General features: G+C 38.4%; 1 protein-coding gene across 6 annotated transcripts in view; it reads left to right on the top strand.

The window, feature by feature from the left end:
• The window catches only part of mast3a (microtubule associated serine/threonine kinase 3a), a 55727-nt gene that overhangs the window by 16036 nt on the left and 23395 nt on the right, over positions 1-16296 (top strand). For 3 of the 6 annotated variants that reach the window (XM_038283537.1, XM_038283538.1, XM_038283535.1), the window contains 4 exons: positions 3-75; positions 8076-8096; positions 8232-8313; positions 13551-13708. In XM_038283537.1, the coding sequence (XP_038139465.1) occupies positions 3-75; positions 8076-8096; positions 8232-8313; positions 13551-13708 (334 nt within the window). The remainder of the gene's footprint in view (positions 1-2; positions 76-8075; positions 8097-8231; positions 8314-13550; positions 13709-16296) is intronic. The other 3 variants (XM_038283536.1, XM_038283540.1, XM_038283539.1) reach the window with 3 other exon arrangements.

The raw sequence follows: 16296 nt of genomic DNA, 5'->3' as shown, positions 1-16296 counted from the left end.
AGGTGGAAGCAGTCCTTCAGAAAGCCCCAGGAATATCTCTGCCAGCACCTCCTCCAACTTCCAGTTCGCCCGAAGGTAAATAAATCCCAGATCTTTTTATCGTCAGTGCAAACCAGCGCTGTACGGTTAATGGCATTTTATTTGTTTAAAGGGGACAATGTATATTCATAAACATTAGGGCTGCAACTAACAATTGGTTTGCAAATTCGGTGAAACTAAAAGTTTTCCACTTGAGGAGTTCTGGATAGAGCATATTGACAGACGGCAACATCTTTTTTAAATTTTAAATGCAAAATGTTTACCGTATTTTCGTGACTATAAGGCGCATATAAACGTCTTTTTTTTTTTTTTTCAAAATGTGCGGCGCGCCCTATAGTGCGGTGCACCCTATGTGTGTTGTTACTGCGGATGTTGTTGAGACCGCCATGAGAACGTTAAAGGGGGAAGTGTGGGCGTGGATCTGCTGCCACGCAAATGGACAGAAACTGTCGCCTGTGGTGATTTTTAAGAGAAAGACTTTGCCTAAAGAGACTTTTCCAGCTGGAGTCGTTATTAAGGCAAATGAAAAGGGCTGGATGGATGAGGAGAGGATGAAAGAGTGGCTGAGGGAGGTGAATGTAAGGAGACCAGGTGTTTTTTTTCCACGCATCACCATCGCTGTTAATCCGTGACTCCATGCCTGCCCATCTCACAGCCGATGTGAAAAACATGGTGAAACAGATGAACGCTGTTATTAATGGAGGTCTGACAAAGGAACTTCAACCGCTCGACATCAGTGTGAACCGGCCGCTCAAAGTAAGGCTGCAAGCGGCGTGGGAGCGATGGATGACCGACGGAGACCACAGTTTCAAGTTACGCCATGGTTTGCGGATGGATTGTAGATGCTTGGGCTAACGTGTCTGCTGGCGCTGTTGTTCGAGCTTTCGCACAAGCTGGCATTATTTCCGAGGAGCCGCACGGCACGGAAAGTGACTCTGACAGCGAAGAAGGGGAAATTGGCATGTCTGATTTAGCGCAGCTGTTTAATTCAGAAACAGAGGATGATGACTTTGATGGGTTTGATTAATACTTTGTAATAAATACATGAATAAAACACAATCATACTCAGTTTTGCTCCCGCTCTATTTTTAAATACGCAGTAGAGGCATTTAAAAACCCGCGCCCTATAATCCGGTGCGCCTTATGGTCGTGAAAATGCGGTATATATTTTTTAACAATTGATGCAATTCCAGCAGATTCCAGAACAGTTTCTTCCCCACCGCCATTATACTCCTGAATGTTGTGTAAAATGGGTTATTTTTAGGGCTGCAACTAACGATTATTTAAAAAATCGATGAATCGGCCGATTATTTTTTCGATTAATTGATGAATCGGACAAAAAATATTTTTTTATATTAACCTCTTTATTCCAAAATAAACATTTTAGACGGAACAAACAAGCACACAAGTACAGGTTGCTCATTAACTGTACTGGTGCAATATGAAAAATAAATGTTTGTGTTAAAACTACACAAACTTACTTGAGAAATGTAGCTGTACATCCACAAAATATAGGCTACTTTGTTTCATAAAGCGCAAAAAAGACATTTTTGTTTTTTAAAGCCCCTAAGGGGTTTAAACAATTGGCCCCCCATTTCAACAAATGAGGTTTTTTTTAGACTAGAAGAGTTCGGCCTTTTAAGACAGGAAAGTATAGCAGTTAAAGTTGCTACTTGAGAAAATACTGAACCATAGAGATAAAAATATCCCTGTGATTCAAATTATAAATTGTATTTGGAATAAAAATGAGAGAACTAGGGGTGCTAAAAAACACATCCTCCAAAGACAGATATTTACATGGGAATGTGGCATATAATTAATTGACATATTACTGATCTTGCTGGATTTTATTCTGCTTTACTTCCATAAATTGCAGGATCTTCTTTGCTTTATCTTTGCCAGAAGATTTAAACTTTAAAGGCTTGCCCTCATAATTTGCAAGTTAATTTATTTATAAAGAAAATATAAACGCTGCTTAAGCTAATTCAAATGAAATTAAAAGTAAAATAAGTAGCCAACCTTATCCCTGTCTGTAACCTACTAACACGGTAAGGAAAGCATCAGATGAGCTACCTGAGAAACTAACGTTACGTTTCCCCACTTTAAAACGAAACAAACATGGTTACTCATCCTGCTGATCAGCTCTCTTCCCTGCCATCGACGGCTCCAACGTGTTTTCTTTTCAGGTGCTGCGTCATAACAGTGGTGCTTCGGTGCCATGCTCATTTGTTTTGACAAAAGTTGCATGTTACGACTTTTTTCACTTTACAAAGCGCAGGCTATTTTAATTATTGTGATCAATTTGCGCCGTCAATCCCGGCGCATACGCGCTTCATTTGCAGTCTGGACGCTGAGGGTAAACTCCTCACTAAAATCCTGCGGCTCCGACTGCTGCGCTGAGAGGGATTCCTGTGGGAGAGGGAGAAAGGGGTTGGGATGGGGGAGGCGCCCCACGGCAGGCAAAAGCCGCCAGTGACACCGTAAAAAGTCGCCAGATTTGTCGCTAGTCGCTTTTTTGAAAAATAGTCGCTAGAGGGATCTGAAAAGTCGCTGAGTTGGCAACACTGCAACTGCGGCGCTGACTCGCTCCGCCATATTTTTTTTCTTCCCCCGGATGATGGCGGCGGCGGATGACGCATTAATCACGCGACACAACTAATCGATGATTAAATTCGTTGCCAACGCTTTTAAAAGTCGATTTTTATCGATTTTATCGATTCGTTGTTGCAGCCCTAGTTATTTTATTTTAAAAAAAGCAATGATAGAACTGTAAATATACAGTCATATGTTAATATTACCTTTTTTTTTAATGTATTACTGTTTTCAAGGCTGCACTTAAAAAAAATGAAATTGTCTAGAGCTGTTTTAAACGAAATTTCTTTTTGTATACACACATATACAAAATGACAAAATAAATCTAAGTTAATTTTGTTATAATTACTGCTCTAAGGTAATAATGATTAATCAATTACTAAATTAGGTGATGATTATTTCAATAATCGATTAATCCGATTGTTTCAGCTCTAAAGAACATTTAAATGTAAATATGTCAGATTTATGCTACGTTCAGATTTCAAGCAGCAGAAGCAGCTAGTTTCCATGCAAAGCCAATGCTTGGCACTCATTAAGGTGCAGCAAAAGGTCCCGCAGCGCGTCATGAGTCTCTGAACATCTGAGGTGCGCGGCGCGCTTCAGAAGCAGCCGATGCTGGAGTTGGAAAAATTAAACTTTTGCTGCTCGACGCGCCGCATCAGCCAATCAGAGGAGCTGATCTGGGAGCTGGCAGGGAGAGAGAGACAGCGCTGCTGATGCAGAGCGCTATGATCACTCCTCTTTAACGCCTAAATTAACTTAAAATTTCAAAACCTGCTGGGAAAAATATGTTCAATTTTATGAATCTGGTGTCTGCATTTTGATTAACGTATGTGAAAAACACTAACATCTACTTCCAGGCGCCTCGAACAGTAGCAGAAAAACACGGAGAGGCGGCCGGGCGTGAGGCTGCTGTTAAGCAGGATTTCTAGTGACAGCGCACCGCTGCTGTACGGCGGTCTGAGCGGTTCCAACGGAGAAATAATATTTAAGGCAGGATGGTAATCTAGATGAACTGACTGCATAGAGGAAGTTTTAAGGTGGACTTTCTCACTGAAAAACATTAAAACTACTTTTTACCCACTGATCACAGCAAATTTAGCTGCCATTGTTAGAGCAGGGTTCCCGCGGGTCCTTAAAAAGCCTTAAAAGGTACTGAATTCTTCAAAATAAAACTAAGGCCTTACTTGGTATTAAAATGTCTTAAATCAGTCTTTCGTAGGTCTTATTTTTTAAAACATCATAAATAGGATTATTTTTATTACAATCTATTTTTGTAATCTAAATAAAACGTTAAAATTGACAATTCTTATAAAAAAAAAAAAAACAGCTCACCATTATTGGTTCCGTCCCGATAGCGGAACCAATAAAGCGTTGTTGCGGCCGGGACATTTGGGAGATGCTCCATTAACTTTTTGTCTGGAAAATACAGGGCTGGGCGATATAGAAAAAAAGCTTATCGATAAAAAAAATGCATATTGATCGATATCGATAATTATTGAAAAAATTTGAAACCATATTTTATGTGCAGCTCTGCCTGGACATTTTATGATATTGCTAAATGATTTAATTATAATAAAGAACACAAACACAGACTTCCAATTAAATCTTTATTTAACCAACTTTTTTAACCATAACAGAATTGTTTTAAAGAAAAATAACTTAAGAGATCTGGGTTATGTTATTAAATACTGACAAAGAATAAACTAAAGTGACCAGAAAAGTGACCAAAATAAATATAACAAATAAATAAATGGACCCACCCCCCCCAGCCGCCACCCGCATTCCTGCTTTAACCTGAGTTATTACTTTGAAGTTTCTGGCCCCTCAGCATTTCTCTCTCAATTGTTAGAACTACGTGGGAAACTGCCCAGAAATGGAAATATATATATATTTTCCCGAAGATTCCTCGGAGGAGAGCCGCGTCAGGGCCTACACAGCTCGTACTCCTGCGGCTGTGAGCGGCTGAGATGATAAAAACAAGTTGGTTGCGTTATCAGACTGGTTTTCACTGGTTCCCGACAGATTTTCCAGATGACTGTGGTTTGTTTTTTGTCCGACTTGCCATGACCGAAATACTGCCAGACTGGCGAACTACAAAAACCCTTCTTTGAAACAATTTCCTCCGCCTCTCCTTGCTGCGACATCTTCATGTGCTCTGTGTTGTGGTTTGAGAGGGCGGCGCTTGGTGACGGCATGCCTGGGTCCGCGATTGTGATTGGTTGAGAGGAAGCAGTGACTAGCATAAACCTACATGCTAGGCTACAATCGAACTTTTATCGACTCTTTTTTTCTATTGCGCCACACGTCTATCGATCGATATATATCGTTATTGAATTATCGCCCAGCCCTAGGAAAATATGAGTAAGTGTAAATGTAAAGAAAATTGTCTCCAGCCAAGAGTTTTCTCCATGGCTAAAACCAGGGAACATACATGAGGCTCAGTGGATTTTGTGCAAGAAGTCATTCAAGCTCAGAACGATGGGAATTAAGGCAGTGGAGTCGCACATGCGAAGCACGAAACACAAAGCGTCAAAATGGAGTTACCGAGAAACAGCCGGTATTTCTCAGTTTAGTTCCATCCTTGTCTCTGCAACGCCTCCACTTATCACCAAATCAAACATACTAAGAAAACCATACAAAGAAAAATAGCTGCAAAAAAGACTTAGCACTGGTTATGTTGGGGCTTTAAAACTGATTAGTTTTGTTCCCTGCTAAAACAAAGTTTGTGAATTCAGTTAAATAATTGTTAATATATATCTATCATTTGTGTGTTTTTAGCTTTCTTCCTGTATGGGAAGCTTTTCAAAATTTGAAACATTAGTGCAGTGGTTTATGTTAAAATAAACCTTTGGGTTAAGTTGTCACAAGTGGGTTTTTCTTGTGTTTCTTGTGAATTTGGTCTTAAATTTTTATTTCAAGTGGCATTAAAAAATCTTGAATTTAACTTGCCTTATGCTGTAGGAACCCTGTCCAGGGAAAGAAAGGATAGAGTAGCTCCGCCCTACGTGTATCAGACCCACTTTTCAGGTGTGCTGATAGAGCAGCAAATATTCTTTAGCCGCGCGTCAGAACTAAACTTGTACAAGCATCAAAAATAAAGCGGCATGCGCGTTTTTGGTGCCTCTGCTGCTTACGATGTGAACGTAGCATTAGAAAACTTTTATTGTCATTTTGTATACAGTGTAAACAACACAAAATTTCATTTAGTACAGCTTTTCAGACACTACATGAATTAATCTCTTATTTTTTGAAGGATTATTCAAAGAAGAGATACTTTTAGTGAAGCTGCATTTATAAACATTTTTGCTCATTGTGTTTTTTATTGCCCAGGTTTTTTTTTTGTTTTTTTTTTAAGAAAAAGATAAAGATAATGGGACAGGAAGTTTGTCAAGAGAAGCATCTCTGCAGTCGGCTCTCTGCTTCAAAAGACGCCTGGTTCAGCAGGGCTCAGTTTCCTCTCTGCTCCACGCAGCTTCTGCAGAAAACTGTGGTCCGTTATTTTAGTAATCAGTTAATCGTTTTTGTAAAGAGATTTTATTTTTTTTGTCGATTAACGTTTCTAAAACTAGTTTTATACATTTTAGATTGCTTTTAAATGGCAAAACATGTTAAAAATAACCGTAAAATAGATGCAATCATTTTATTAAAATGAACTTTATATTCTTGCAGTGTTATCTTAATCACTGTCAGCTGGTTATTCTTTGAGCAAATGACATGTAGAGTCTGTATATTATTACTCTAGTAGAGATTTAATTCAATTATGAGTTGATGATTATTTCAATAATTGATTCGGCCCGTCTCTGAACTTAAGATACCAAATTGAGCTTTTTTAAACTTCTAAAACCTTTTGAATATCTCCTTCAGAACCAATTGCAATAAAGAGGAAAGTTTTGTTTTTTAAAGCAAATGGTCATCCCAACTATTAGGAAGAAAGTCCCACCCTCTTCCTGACAAGGAAATGTAATTTTAACAGATTCTAGTTTTATGTCATAGTATTTTGACATCGGTCTAACTTTTCCCTGGTATAGAGAAAAATCAGATTGCAAACGGAGGGAGCAGTCGATTTATTCGTATAAAAAGGCGGGAAGAAAAGGGCAAATATAGGCTAAAATCATCCGTGTAACGCATCAGTCTACCTCTGGATTCAATGCCACCTGTTCTACCGATCAATATAAAGCCACTTCATCTTCTACCCTATGATGTTTTTTTATTTTTAGTAAAGTTACCGCTGCATACAAACTAAAAGATGCTTATTAGTTAGAGTTTATGCTTTTAGATTGATCCAACTAATGTGTGCACAGGTCTAATGATGCAGAGGAGCTATGGCTGATTTCAGATAGAGCTGCATATGTTTCCTTTCAGACTGAGCCGAATGTCTCCAGGTTTAACTATTGAACCTTTGAACTTGTCGCATTGGATCAGATCAGTCTGTGAAACCGGGTCACATCCTTGGAGCGCCGCATGCAAGGAAGACTGCCAGGAGCGTGTTCAATTTTCCTGTCTGTCAGATGCAGTTCTATGGAGTGAATTTTGATCCTTTATCTTTGCATGCAAAGAACAGGTTTCATGAATAAACATTTGGGGGGAAAAATGCAATGCAGAAATGAAACTTTGAAAACTTTTAATGATAAAAATGTTTTGAGAGAAACTTTTTCTCAGATTTTATTTTTCATATTTTGCAACCATTTTTTAAAAACTGTTTTTATATTTTCTAATAGCATTTTTCCACTTTCCGTAAAAGGACTTGGTTTCCAAAATTTGAAATTTCAAATCTTGGAAACCAAGTTCAGTGGATTTTTTTGAACTTTTACGGAATGACCATGACCTGGATGACTGAGAATCTTCATCAGCATTTTTCCACTTTCTCTTTTTGAAATACATTCTTTCAAATTGCGTTTTTCTCGCATAGCATTTTCCCTCTGGAATGGGGAGCAAAGATGCATTTCTATTGGTCTGCTGGATGTCAGTAATGAGATAACGTGATCTGTGAAAAGAGTTCAGAAAATAATGCAATTTGTAAAACCCATCTTGGAAAAAAAAAACATTTTAAAATCTGTAAATGTTTTTTTTTTTTTTACATAAAAATCTGAATAGAAAGATTTAAGGAAGAAAATAATTAAAATCCAAGAAAACTGCTACTTTAAACTTAAAACCTTTTTTGATCAGGAAGTTTTTCTGAGTTGCATTTTCTTCAAATTTAAAATTCCAGATAGATTTGCTTCCAGCAATAATGGGACAAAAATCACTCCATACATGCTGACTTGGTGTTCAGTGGGACGCTGCAGTGCGATAGCATCGTGGTGAATCTGCTACATCGGCTAACTGCCGGCTGCTAGGACAGGACAGACCCAACAGCACAGCCACACTGGCAGCAATGCCGAATGAACCGGTTTTTAATTTCATCTCTCCTGTTTGTATCTTCCCGCCTCCTGTCTCTGTAGCCAGCGGGCCCGCACCGAAAGGTAAGAGCGCAAAGCATGCCTTAACTTGCATCTCTAACAAGCAAAGAGCATGAAGCGTTTGAAGTCTAAAGTGCATCGACAGGATGTGAGGGTTTCGAACGCGACCACTGAACTTCTTATTTGTTTTTGTTTCAGCAGGGCGGATGGGCGAAGGTGGTCTGTGGCGTCTGTTCCCTCCTCTGGATACTGCACCAATGCACCCAGTTCATCAGTTTCTGTAAGCTCAGCTCAGTGTGTCTCTAAACATCTGATATGCAGCCTGTTTAGCCCCACCTCTGCCAGGGGAGCATTTAGCGCCTGTGTTAGTCACACACGCCGTAACGATCAGATAGCAGGGCCCTGCTGTCCTGGAAAGGAAAACCACTGAGAAATATTGACTCAGTAACTGTAGAGTACATACTCAGACATCTCCAGACTTTTTTAAGTTAGTTTCTTGCTAGATTTCTTGTGGCTGTTGTTGTCGGTTCATTGGGTGTATCTTCCTCAGGGCCCTGTCAGCGTATGCCTGATGTCCCAGAATCTCCTAAAAAGCTGGCATACTCTGAACTTTCTGTGTAGTTTTTTTCAATTTTTATAAGAAATCCAGGACTTTTTTCCCACGACAGCCTAATTTATGCATAACTCACAACAGCATAATGCCTATTAAAGGATGCTCAAGCATTATTTCATGGGCATTACGAAGCGTTGATTAAAGCTGCTCCCCTTAGGCGCTGAAAAAGATGCCAAAAAGATGTTTTTGTTCGCAGTATTAACCCAGCCGCTGTTTACCACCCGCTAAAAAAAAGAATAAATAAAAAGAAACAGCAAGAAAGAAATTTCTAAGGACGCACAGCAGTTTCCTGCCAAAACGCAAAAGGGAGCCTATTCAAAAAACTCGCGAGAACTTTGACGGATGGTTGCGGGAACTTTGGTGCCGGCGGCAGGAGTGTTTATCTTCCAAAACAACAATGTCGCATCTGCAAGATATCACGGTGACGGAGAGGGATCTAGGGTTGCTAGACATCGAAGAGGAACAGGTTTTGTTAATGGAGTTGGCAAAAAAGACAGATTAACCTTTCGTCGTAGTCGTCCATTGTAGTTGTTCCCCAGTTTTTTAAAAATGGCACCCTCCCACACCGAATCGAGAAGGACGACCACAAACAGCCGGGAAAGACATACCAAGGACCAATCACAGCTGCTTTCTGTCTGCGCACTTCCGCTTGATGTCTGAGCGTGTTTGCGACCGTCCGAGGCATAGATTTTTTTTGAGGTGCGCAACGACAGTTGCAGAACCTCTGCGCGGGGGGCGTGGTCACGCACAGAGACAGATTTGACGGTTGCAGAGGCTATGCGTCAGAAGTATAAATTGGCCTTTAGCGTATGTCAACGATCAGATAACTTACCTGTAACTTATGCCCCAAGTATGGCATACGCTGGAACACGTCAAGAAATTTTGAGCATGCTCAAAGTTTCTCGAAGTACTCGCTGTATGTTGACGTGTTTCAGCGTCCTCATAACTTATCCAACGTATGCCAGCGATTTGCCAGATTTTTAGCACGTCAGGCATAAGCTGGTCTAAATCGTGAAGGTGTGACAGCGGCTTCACTCTACAACAGCTTCCTACTGAAGGGTGTTCCAAGTGTGATTTGCTAGCGTTTTTCTCTTATGTTGACTGGCTGGATTTTTAGTTTGCTATTATGGAGTGAGTTTCATTCCATTATTGCTGCAAGTGAAGAATGGAAATTTGGAGGAAAAAAAACAACAGATTTTGTAGATTCAAATTTGAAATAAATGCAGTCCATAGATGAAATAAAAAAAAAAAACTTTTAATTTAAAAGGTTTTGAGAGTAACCTTTCGGTTTTCAATCAATGTTTTTTAATTAGATTTTTTTTTGTTTTTTGCTAATTTCTAATTTCTTTTTGTTTAAATTTCAGTTTTTCAGATTAGACATTTCCCTTCCAGGGGCGGGCTTTCCTCTGGAGTGAGGAGTGAAGACGCATTTCTATTGGTCTGCATGAACATAGCACAACATTTTCATTGGTTTAGATCAAGCATTTGTATCGCACTTCAGGTGAAAAAAGTGATCTGTAAAACATAAAAAAATCTGAAAAACAAAAATAAAACAAAATCAAATTTGTACAAAAAAGTTCAATTAAAAATGAATATAAAATAAAACAAACATTAAGACAACAGCAAAGTTACTCTGATAACCCTTGCTATTTTTATGAGAACGTTTTTTTCTATATTGCATTTTTGTGTTTTAATTTACAGAGCGTGTTCTTTGCTTACAATAATAATGGAGCAAAGTTCACGCCATACACCCTAGTCGTCGTGTCAAAGTGTCAGAAACGGCCCTGATACTTTGGTAACGTTGTGATTTGATTTCTCCTGAAAAGAGGAAGATCTGAACAGACTTTTCTTTGGGAAGATTAGCAGCAGTTCTTTGAAATCCAAGCAGTGTTTTTCCAGATCCTTCCTTTCCACTGAGTGAAATCTATTTTTTCTGCAGTGGAAATGGTTACGAGCAGTGGTTAACCAGCTGGGTAATGGGATAGCCCTTTAGGGAGCTGAGAGCTGTTAACTTTAGTCTCTCATTACATAAACAGACGGCTCTGCTGTATATCACTGCAGACAGAGCAGTGATTGTGACAAGTTTTTTTATTTTTTAAATGTACCGGTAATCCAAATTTAAATTTCTATGTTGTTTTGGAACAGCTCACACCCACTTGTTTTTTATTTATTTTTTTTTCAAATGTGGAGCTCTGTACTAAATGCTGTTGGTGTTTTCCCTAAACTCTACATTAGATCATCCTTGGCAGCTTTTAAAGTTAATTAAGGCTCAGACATATTCAGACTTTTGCCTTGGCCACATCCAACTGTTTTCTGCGATCTGTTATTTGCAACAACAAAAAATGTTTTTACAAAAAAAATCACTGATTAGGTTTTTTTTTATTTTAATTTTTTTAAATTGAATTTTATTTTTTAAATGTTTTACCAATTTTTTTTTATTTAAAAATTTTTTAACATTTATATTTCAAATTTAAATTAAAAAATGTTGAGATTTTATATATATTTACTTGAAATTTCTGTTTTTCAGCTTTACAAGTTGCATTCCTTGCAGTTTTTATTTTTATTTTTTTTACAGATCATTCTTTCAACTGTAAGCCAAACACCAACGCTTGCTCTCAACTCCACATTGACCAATACAAATGTTGTCGCTAACGTCCAGCGGACCAATAGAAATTCAAACAAAGAATGTGATCTGGAAAAAACTATTTGAAAAGAATGAAATGTTTAAAACTCAATCTGAAAAACAGAAATGCAACAAAACATAAAATAAAACATTGAAAATGTAAAAAAATAAATAAAATATATATATATACACACACACACTGTGGTGGAGCTAAAACAATTAATGGGATTAATAACTTCTTACCGATACCAAAAACAGCACTGAATTATTACCTAAAGATGGTTTTATTGTGTGAAAAAAAAAAAACTGCGATCGTTCTTCTGTGCATACGATTTGATTTCCCTTTTCTTAAAAAAAAATAAAAAATAGCAAACAACCCGAATATCAATGTTATGACTCATTTAAAAAAAAACATTAAAAAAAATCTGTTGCCATTATGAAAGGATCTGCGTCATAAACAATGTGGCCGTGTTGTGTTGTTGCGCTGCCGCATGACGGCAGAGCATAGCATAGAATTAGAATGAATAGATCAGTTGTTACTGATACTGATCTAGTTTTTTTTCTTTATATCTGGACCAATAAAAATATTGGATCAGTGCATCCCTAATTAAAATAATCATCTAAATTACTCTATTAACTAGAGAATAGAAACTTTAAAACATGCAAACATTAACTTAAAGAGCAATTGATGAGGTAAAAGAGACATTTTGCCAATGGAACAAGACAATCTACACTTAAAATAAGAAAACACAATTATAATGTCTTATTTCTAAAAAAAATACTCATTCCATTGGCAAACTATTTCATTTACCTACTCAAATTAAGGATAAATATACATAGTTAAAGAAATGTTTACTTATTTCTAGATGGTTTTTCCAAGGCTTGACTGAAAAACATTTGTTTCTTTCCATTAGCAACTGATCTCCCTTTTTTCTTTGTCAGTTGCCAGTGTTTGGCATGTTTCCATTTACTGATATTTCCATGTTAGAGCTGCTAAACTTGCTGTAAACTGTAGCTATGCTGGACGCAGAGTTGTGGACTTAACTGCCTTAAAATGGCCAAATATCTGTCTGTCTCCATTTTATGCTACTTTACCTTTATTGAATCTGCAGACCATTTCCTTTTAGCATTATGAGACCTGAGGGACAGAACTGAAGCTAAGTGGAGATGAATGTGTCAAGACTTAGACTAACTGTATTTTCATCTTGTATGCACAGAGTGAATACAAAACAAGGGTCAGATGCATACAGCTTTCAACAGTGAAAAGCAGTGCAAAAAAATCTAGTAATAAGTAAAAATATTTTAAATTAGGTGTATTTGCCCCTAATTTGAGTAGATAAATAAAATTACTTGCCAATGGAAGGAGGTTTTTTACTTTTAAAATAAGATCATTAGATAACATGCACTACAAATAAGACAATGCAGTTGTTTGTTCTTATTTTAAATGTAAATGTTCATGTAAATGTTCTTGTTCCATTGGCAATCCTCAATTCAAGAAAAAAATGCACTTATTTAAGGAAAAAATGACTCATTTAGATTTCCATTTTTTGCAGTGTGAAACAAAGGTGATTCTTTCTGCAATCTTCAGAAAGGAACATGAATGACTCCCTTTTTTTTATTGACAGGGATGGTTTTAACATCAAAAACAGCAAAGTTTTCTAACAAATATGAACACATAAAATATCTTAAGTTGGAGGAACGCTTCACTCTTTAGAAGGAATTCCAGAGGTGAGCTTTTCCTCTTCCGTAGGTTCTGATCGGCATGGTAACCAGGTCCCTCGTTTTTCTCCTGGATGATCTCATGAAGCAGTAGGAGCTGTTGAACGTTTTAAATTTCTTCCCTGGTTTTGTTTCCTCTCCTTTGGGGAAAGTCTAAAGGAAGGAGAGCCGCGCTCCACCCAGTTACGCTTATTCATGGCGTCGGTAGTTTCCATGACGATCATCTTGATTACACCTTTATGTATTTGGCAGAAACTAGAGTTTAGTTGTAGGGCAAACAATGGCTGGGTCTGGTGTCACCGCTCAGCCATGGTGAGGTCAGTCCTGTTCACACAGAGCTCCTTTCAGGCTCCTGCTCAGAGCGTTCTTTATGACGCCGCCCTGCTAATATAGTTATCACCCCAGCATGATGTCGCCACCACCATGCTTCACTGTTTGGCTTGATTTGGGGCTCACCTGACCTCAGTCCTCAATTGATTTCAATACACAGCTTTTTATGTCTGATTAGATCTGTGTGCTGCTACCTGACAAAATTCTCTCTCGTTTAATTTTTTCTTCTAAGTCGTCGTCTTCTCACGAGCTGTTGCACCAGCTGCCATCTCAGCCCACCCAAGATGATCTTCACCTGCTCTTCAAACATTTCCGGAGCTCTGAGAGCGCGGCGGACGACGAGGGAGCCCAGCCAGTGCACCATGTCAGGCTCCGCTCCCGCAGCCTCAGGTACAGAGTTTCACTGAAACAACGACTTTAATCCAACTTTGAGTTCCTCACTGTCTGTAGGCTTTAATAATGGGCTGATTGGAAATGAACAGCAGGGTTTAATGAATTATGTAGAGACTGTTAGTTCTGGAGACGCACTCAAAATTAGACATTTAGTCTTAAACCGTAACGAAATAATTAGTGATCCCACAAGTTGGCTTTTTTCTGATACCGATATTTTTCCATTACAAGGTTTCCGTGGGTCATTAAAAAAATCATTAAATTATTTTTTTTAAATTAAGGCATTAATTGACATTAAATTAATTAAATGTGATTATCATGGGGTTTTCAAAATGCTTTATTTAAAAAAAAAAATGTTTTTATAAAAACAATTTCGTCAGATCCAAGTTGGAAACAAAGACCAAACTTTTTTGGAGTTAAACCAGCATCAGATTAGCTGCATTCTAACCCAAAAAAGGGTTCCTGCAGGTCCTTAAAAAGTCTTGAAAGGCATTGAATTCTTCAAATAAAACTAAGGCCTTAATTGGTATTAAAATGTCTTAATATTTAAAACATCATAAATAGGATTATTTTTATTTCGATTTATTTTTGTAATCTAAATAAAACGTTAAAATTGACAATTTTTTTTTTTATTATTTAAAAAAATAACGGCTCTCCATTATTGGTTGTGTCCCGATAGCGGAACCAATAAAAGCGTTGTTGCGGCCGGGACATTTGGGAGATGCACCATTAACTTCTTCTCTGGAAAATCTGAGCAAGTGTAAATGTAACCAAAATTGGCTCCAGCCAAGAGTTTTCTCCATGGCTAAAACCAGGGAACATACATGAGGCTCAGTGGATTTTGTGCAAGAAGTCATTCAAGCTCAGAACGATGGGAATTAAGGCAGTGGAGTCGCACATGTGGAGCACGAAACACAAAGCGTCAAAATGGAGTTACAGAGAAACAGCCGGTATTTCTCAGTTTAGTTCCACCCTTGTCTCTGCAACGCCTCCACTTATCACCAAATCAAACATACTAAGAAAACCATACAAAGAAAAATAGCTGCAAAAAAGACTTAGCACTGGTTATGTTGGGGCTTTAAAACTGATTTGTTTTGTTCCCTGCTAAAACAAAGTTTGTGAATTCAGTTAAATAATTTTTAAAATATATATTTGTGTGTTTTTAGCTTTCTTCCTGTATGGGAAGCTTTTCAACATTTGAAACATTAGTGCAGTGGTTTATGTTAAAATAAACCTTTGGGTTAAGTTGTCGCAAGCAGGTTTTTCTTGTGTTTCTTGTGAATTTGGTCTTAGATTTTTATTTCAAGTGGCATTAAAAAGTCTTAAAAAGTCTTGAATTTAACTTGCCTTATGCTGTAGGAACCCTGCAAGAAAAGCTATAGATAATCAACATCTAGACTCCAGAGACTCAGCACTGCACATAATAAATTAACTGTAAATCATTGTTGCTTTCTGCCAACGTTCCTTCCTCTATTGTTCTTCCTCTCTCTCTTTGTCTTCCTTAATACTGAAACGTGGCCCTTTTTTAAAGCGAAACTTGGTGAAATTATGGTTTTGTGCGTCTCTGGAAAAAAGCTTGTGTTCTATTTGAGGATTCTATAAAATGATTGGACAATCCCTCTGAGCAGAAGGAGCGGTTGGAAGCTATGAGTTTGCCAGAGACGTTTTATGAAGAGAGGCCCAGGGTGCTGGCTGCATCTGGATGGCTTATTTTTTTTCCCCTGTGACACATCCTTCCCCTTGCCACAAGCACGCAGCACATGCTGAAAATTCGCGTCTGTTGCTGCGCTTAGATCCACACAAGAGATCCACAACTCTTGGTACAAACAATGAAAGTTCTCTCCTCTAAAATGCCCCCTAAACATGGCTCCATTCCCTGAGGTTACCGTTCAGTGTCAGCCCTGGATGAAGCCACGCCCTTTTAGCAACTGTTGCTGCACAGAAATAGCCAGAAAAATGCCACACTCATATGGAGTGTGGCATGCTTTAATAAGCATGTTCCTTCAGTATATCTGATATGTTTAACAGAAAAAAAAAATTTAAATCAAACAATTTGATTTTGATGACGCATCTCCCTAAAGGCTGATTTATACTTGGAAACCAGGTCGTTTGCGTAGGTGTCGCAGTAAACGCACAGACGTCCCCCCCCTCCTCAGATACCCTGCTGCTCCTCTCAAAAATTGTAGGTGACCACAGAGAGGAGGCCTCTGATTGGTCAAATCTACATCTGCTCTACACTATCTGTATTTCCTGTTTGGTACCTTACCAACTTGTTTTGTTTGTCTGACCGCCATTGTGGAAAATGACTCGTGAATTTGGATCAGCTAGAAGAGCGAGGTGCGCGAGAACGCTGGGAGCCTTTCTCCACTCAGATCCCCACTCTTTTTTACCCTCATGTCCCTCTAATGTCGGACAAACTTGTCCCCACCGCCTCGGCCGTATCTCGACCCACAGCTAGTTCCTGATTGTCTCTCTTGTTTTGGGACGTGGAGTAACATAGCGCAGACTAGGGGTGGGTATTGGCAAAGAAGTCGTGATTCGATTCGTATCATGAAACTGTCATTATGTCAACATAATGACATAAATGG

The sequence above is a fragment of the Cyprinodon tularosa genome, unplaced genomic scaffold, assembly GCF_016077235.1.
Source record: "Cyprinodon tularosa strain WSP-4 unplaced genomic scaffold, ASM1607723v1 ctg195, whole genome shotgun sequence".
Taxonomy (NCBI): domain Eukaryota; kingdom Metazoa; phylum Chordata; class Actinopteri; order Cyprinodontiformes; family Cyprinodontidae; genus Cyprinodon; species Cyprinodon tularosa.
The sequence above is the reverse complement of the archived record's forward strand: the minus strand, read 5'-3'. Positions and strand labels throughout refer to the sequence as shown.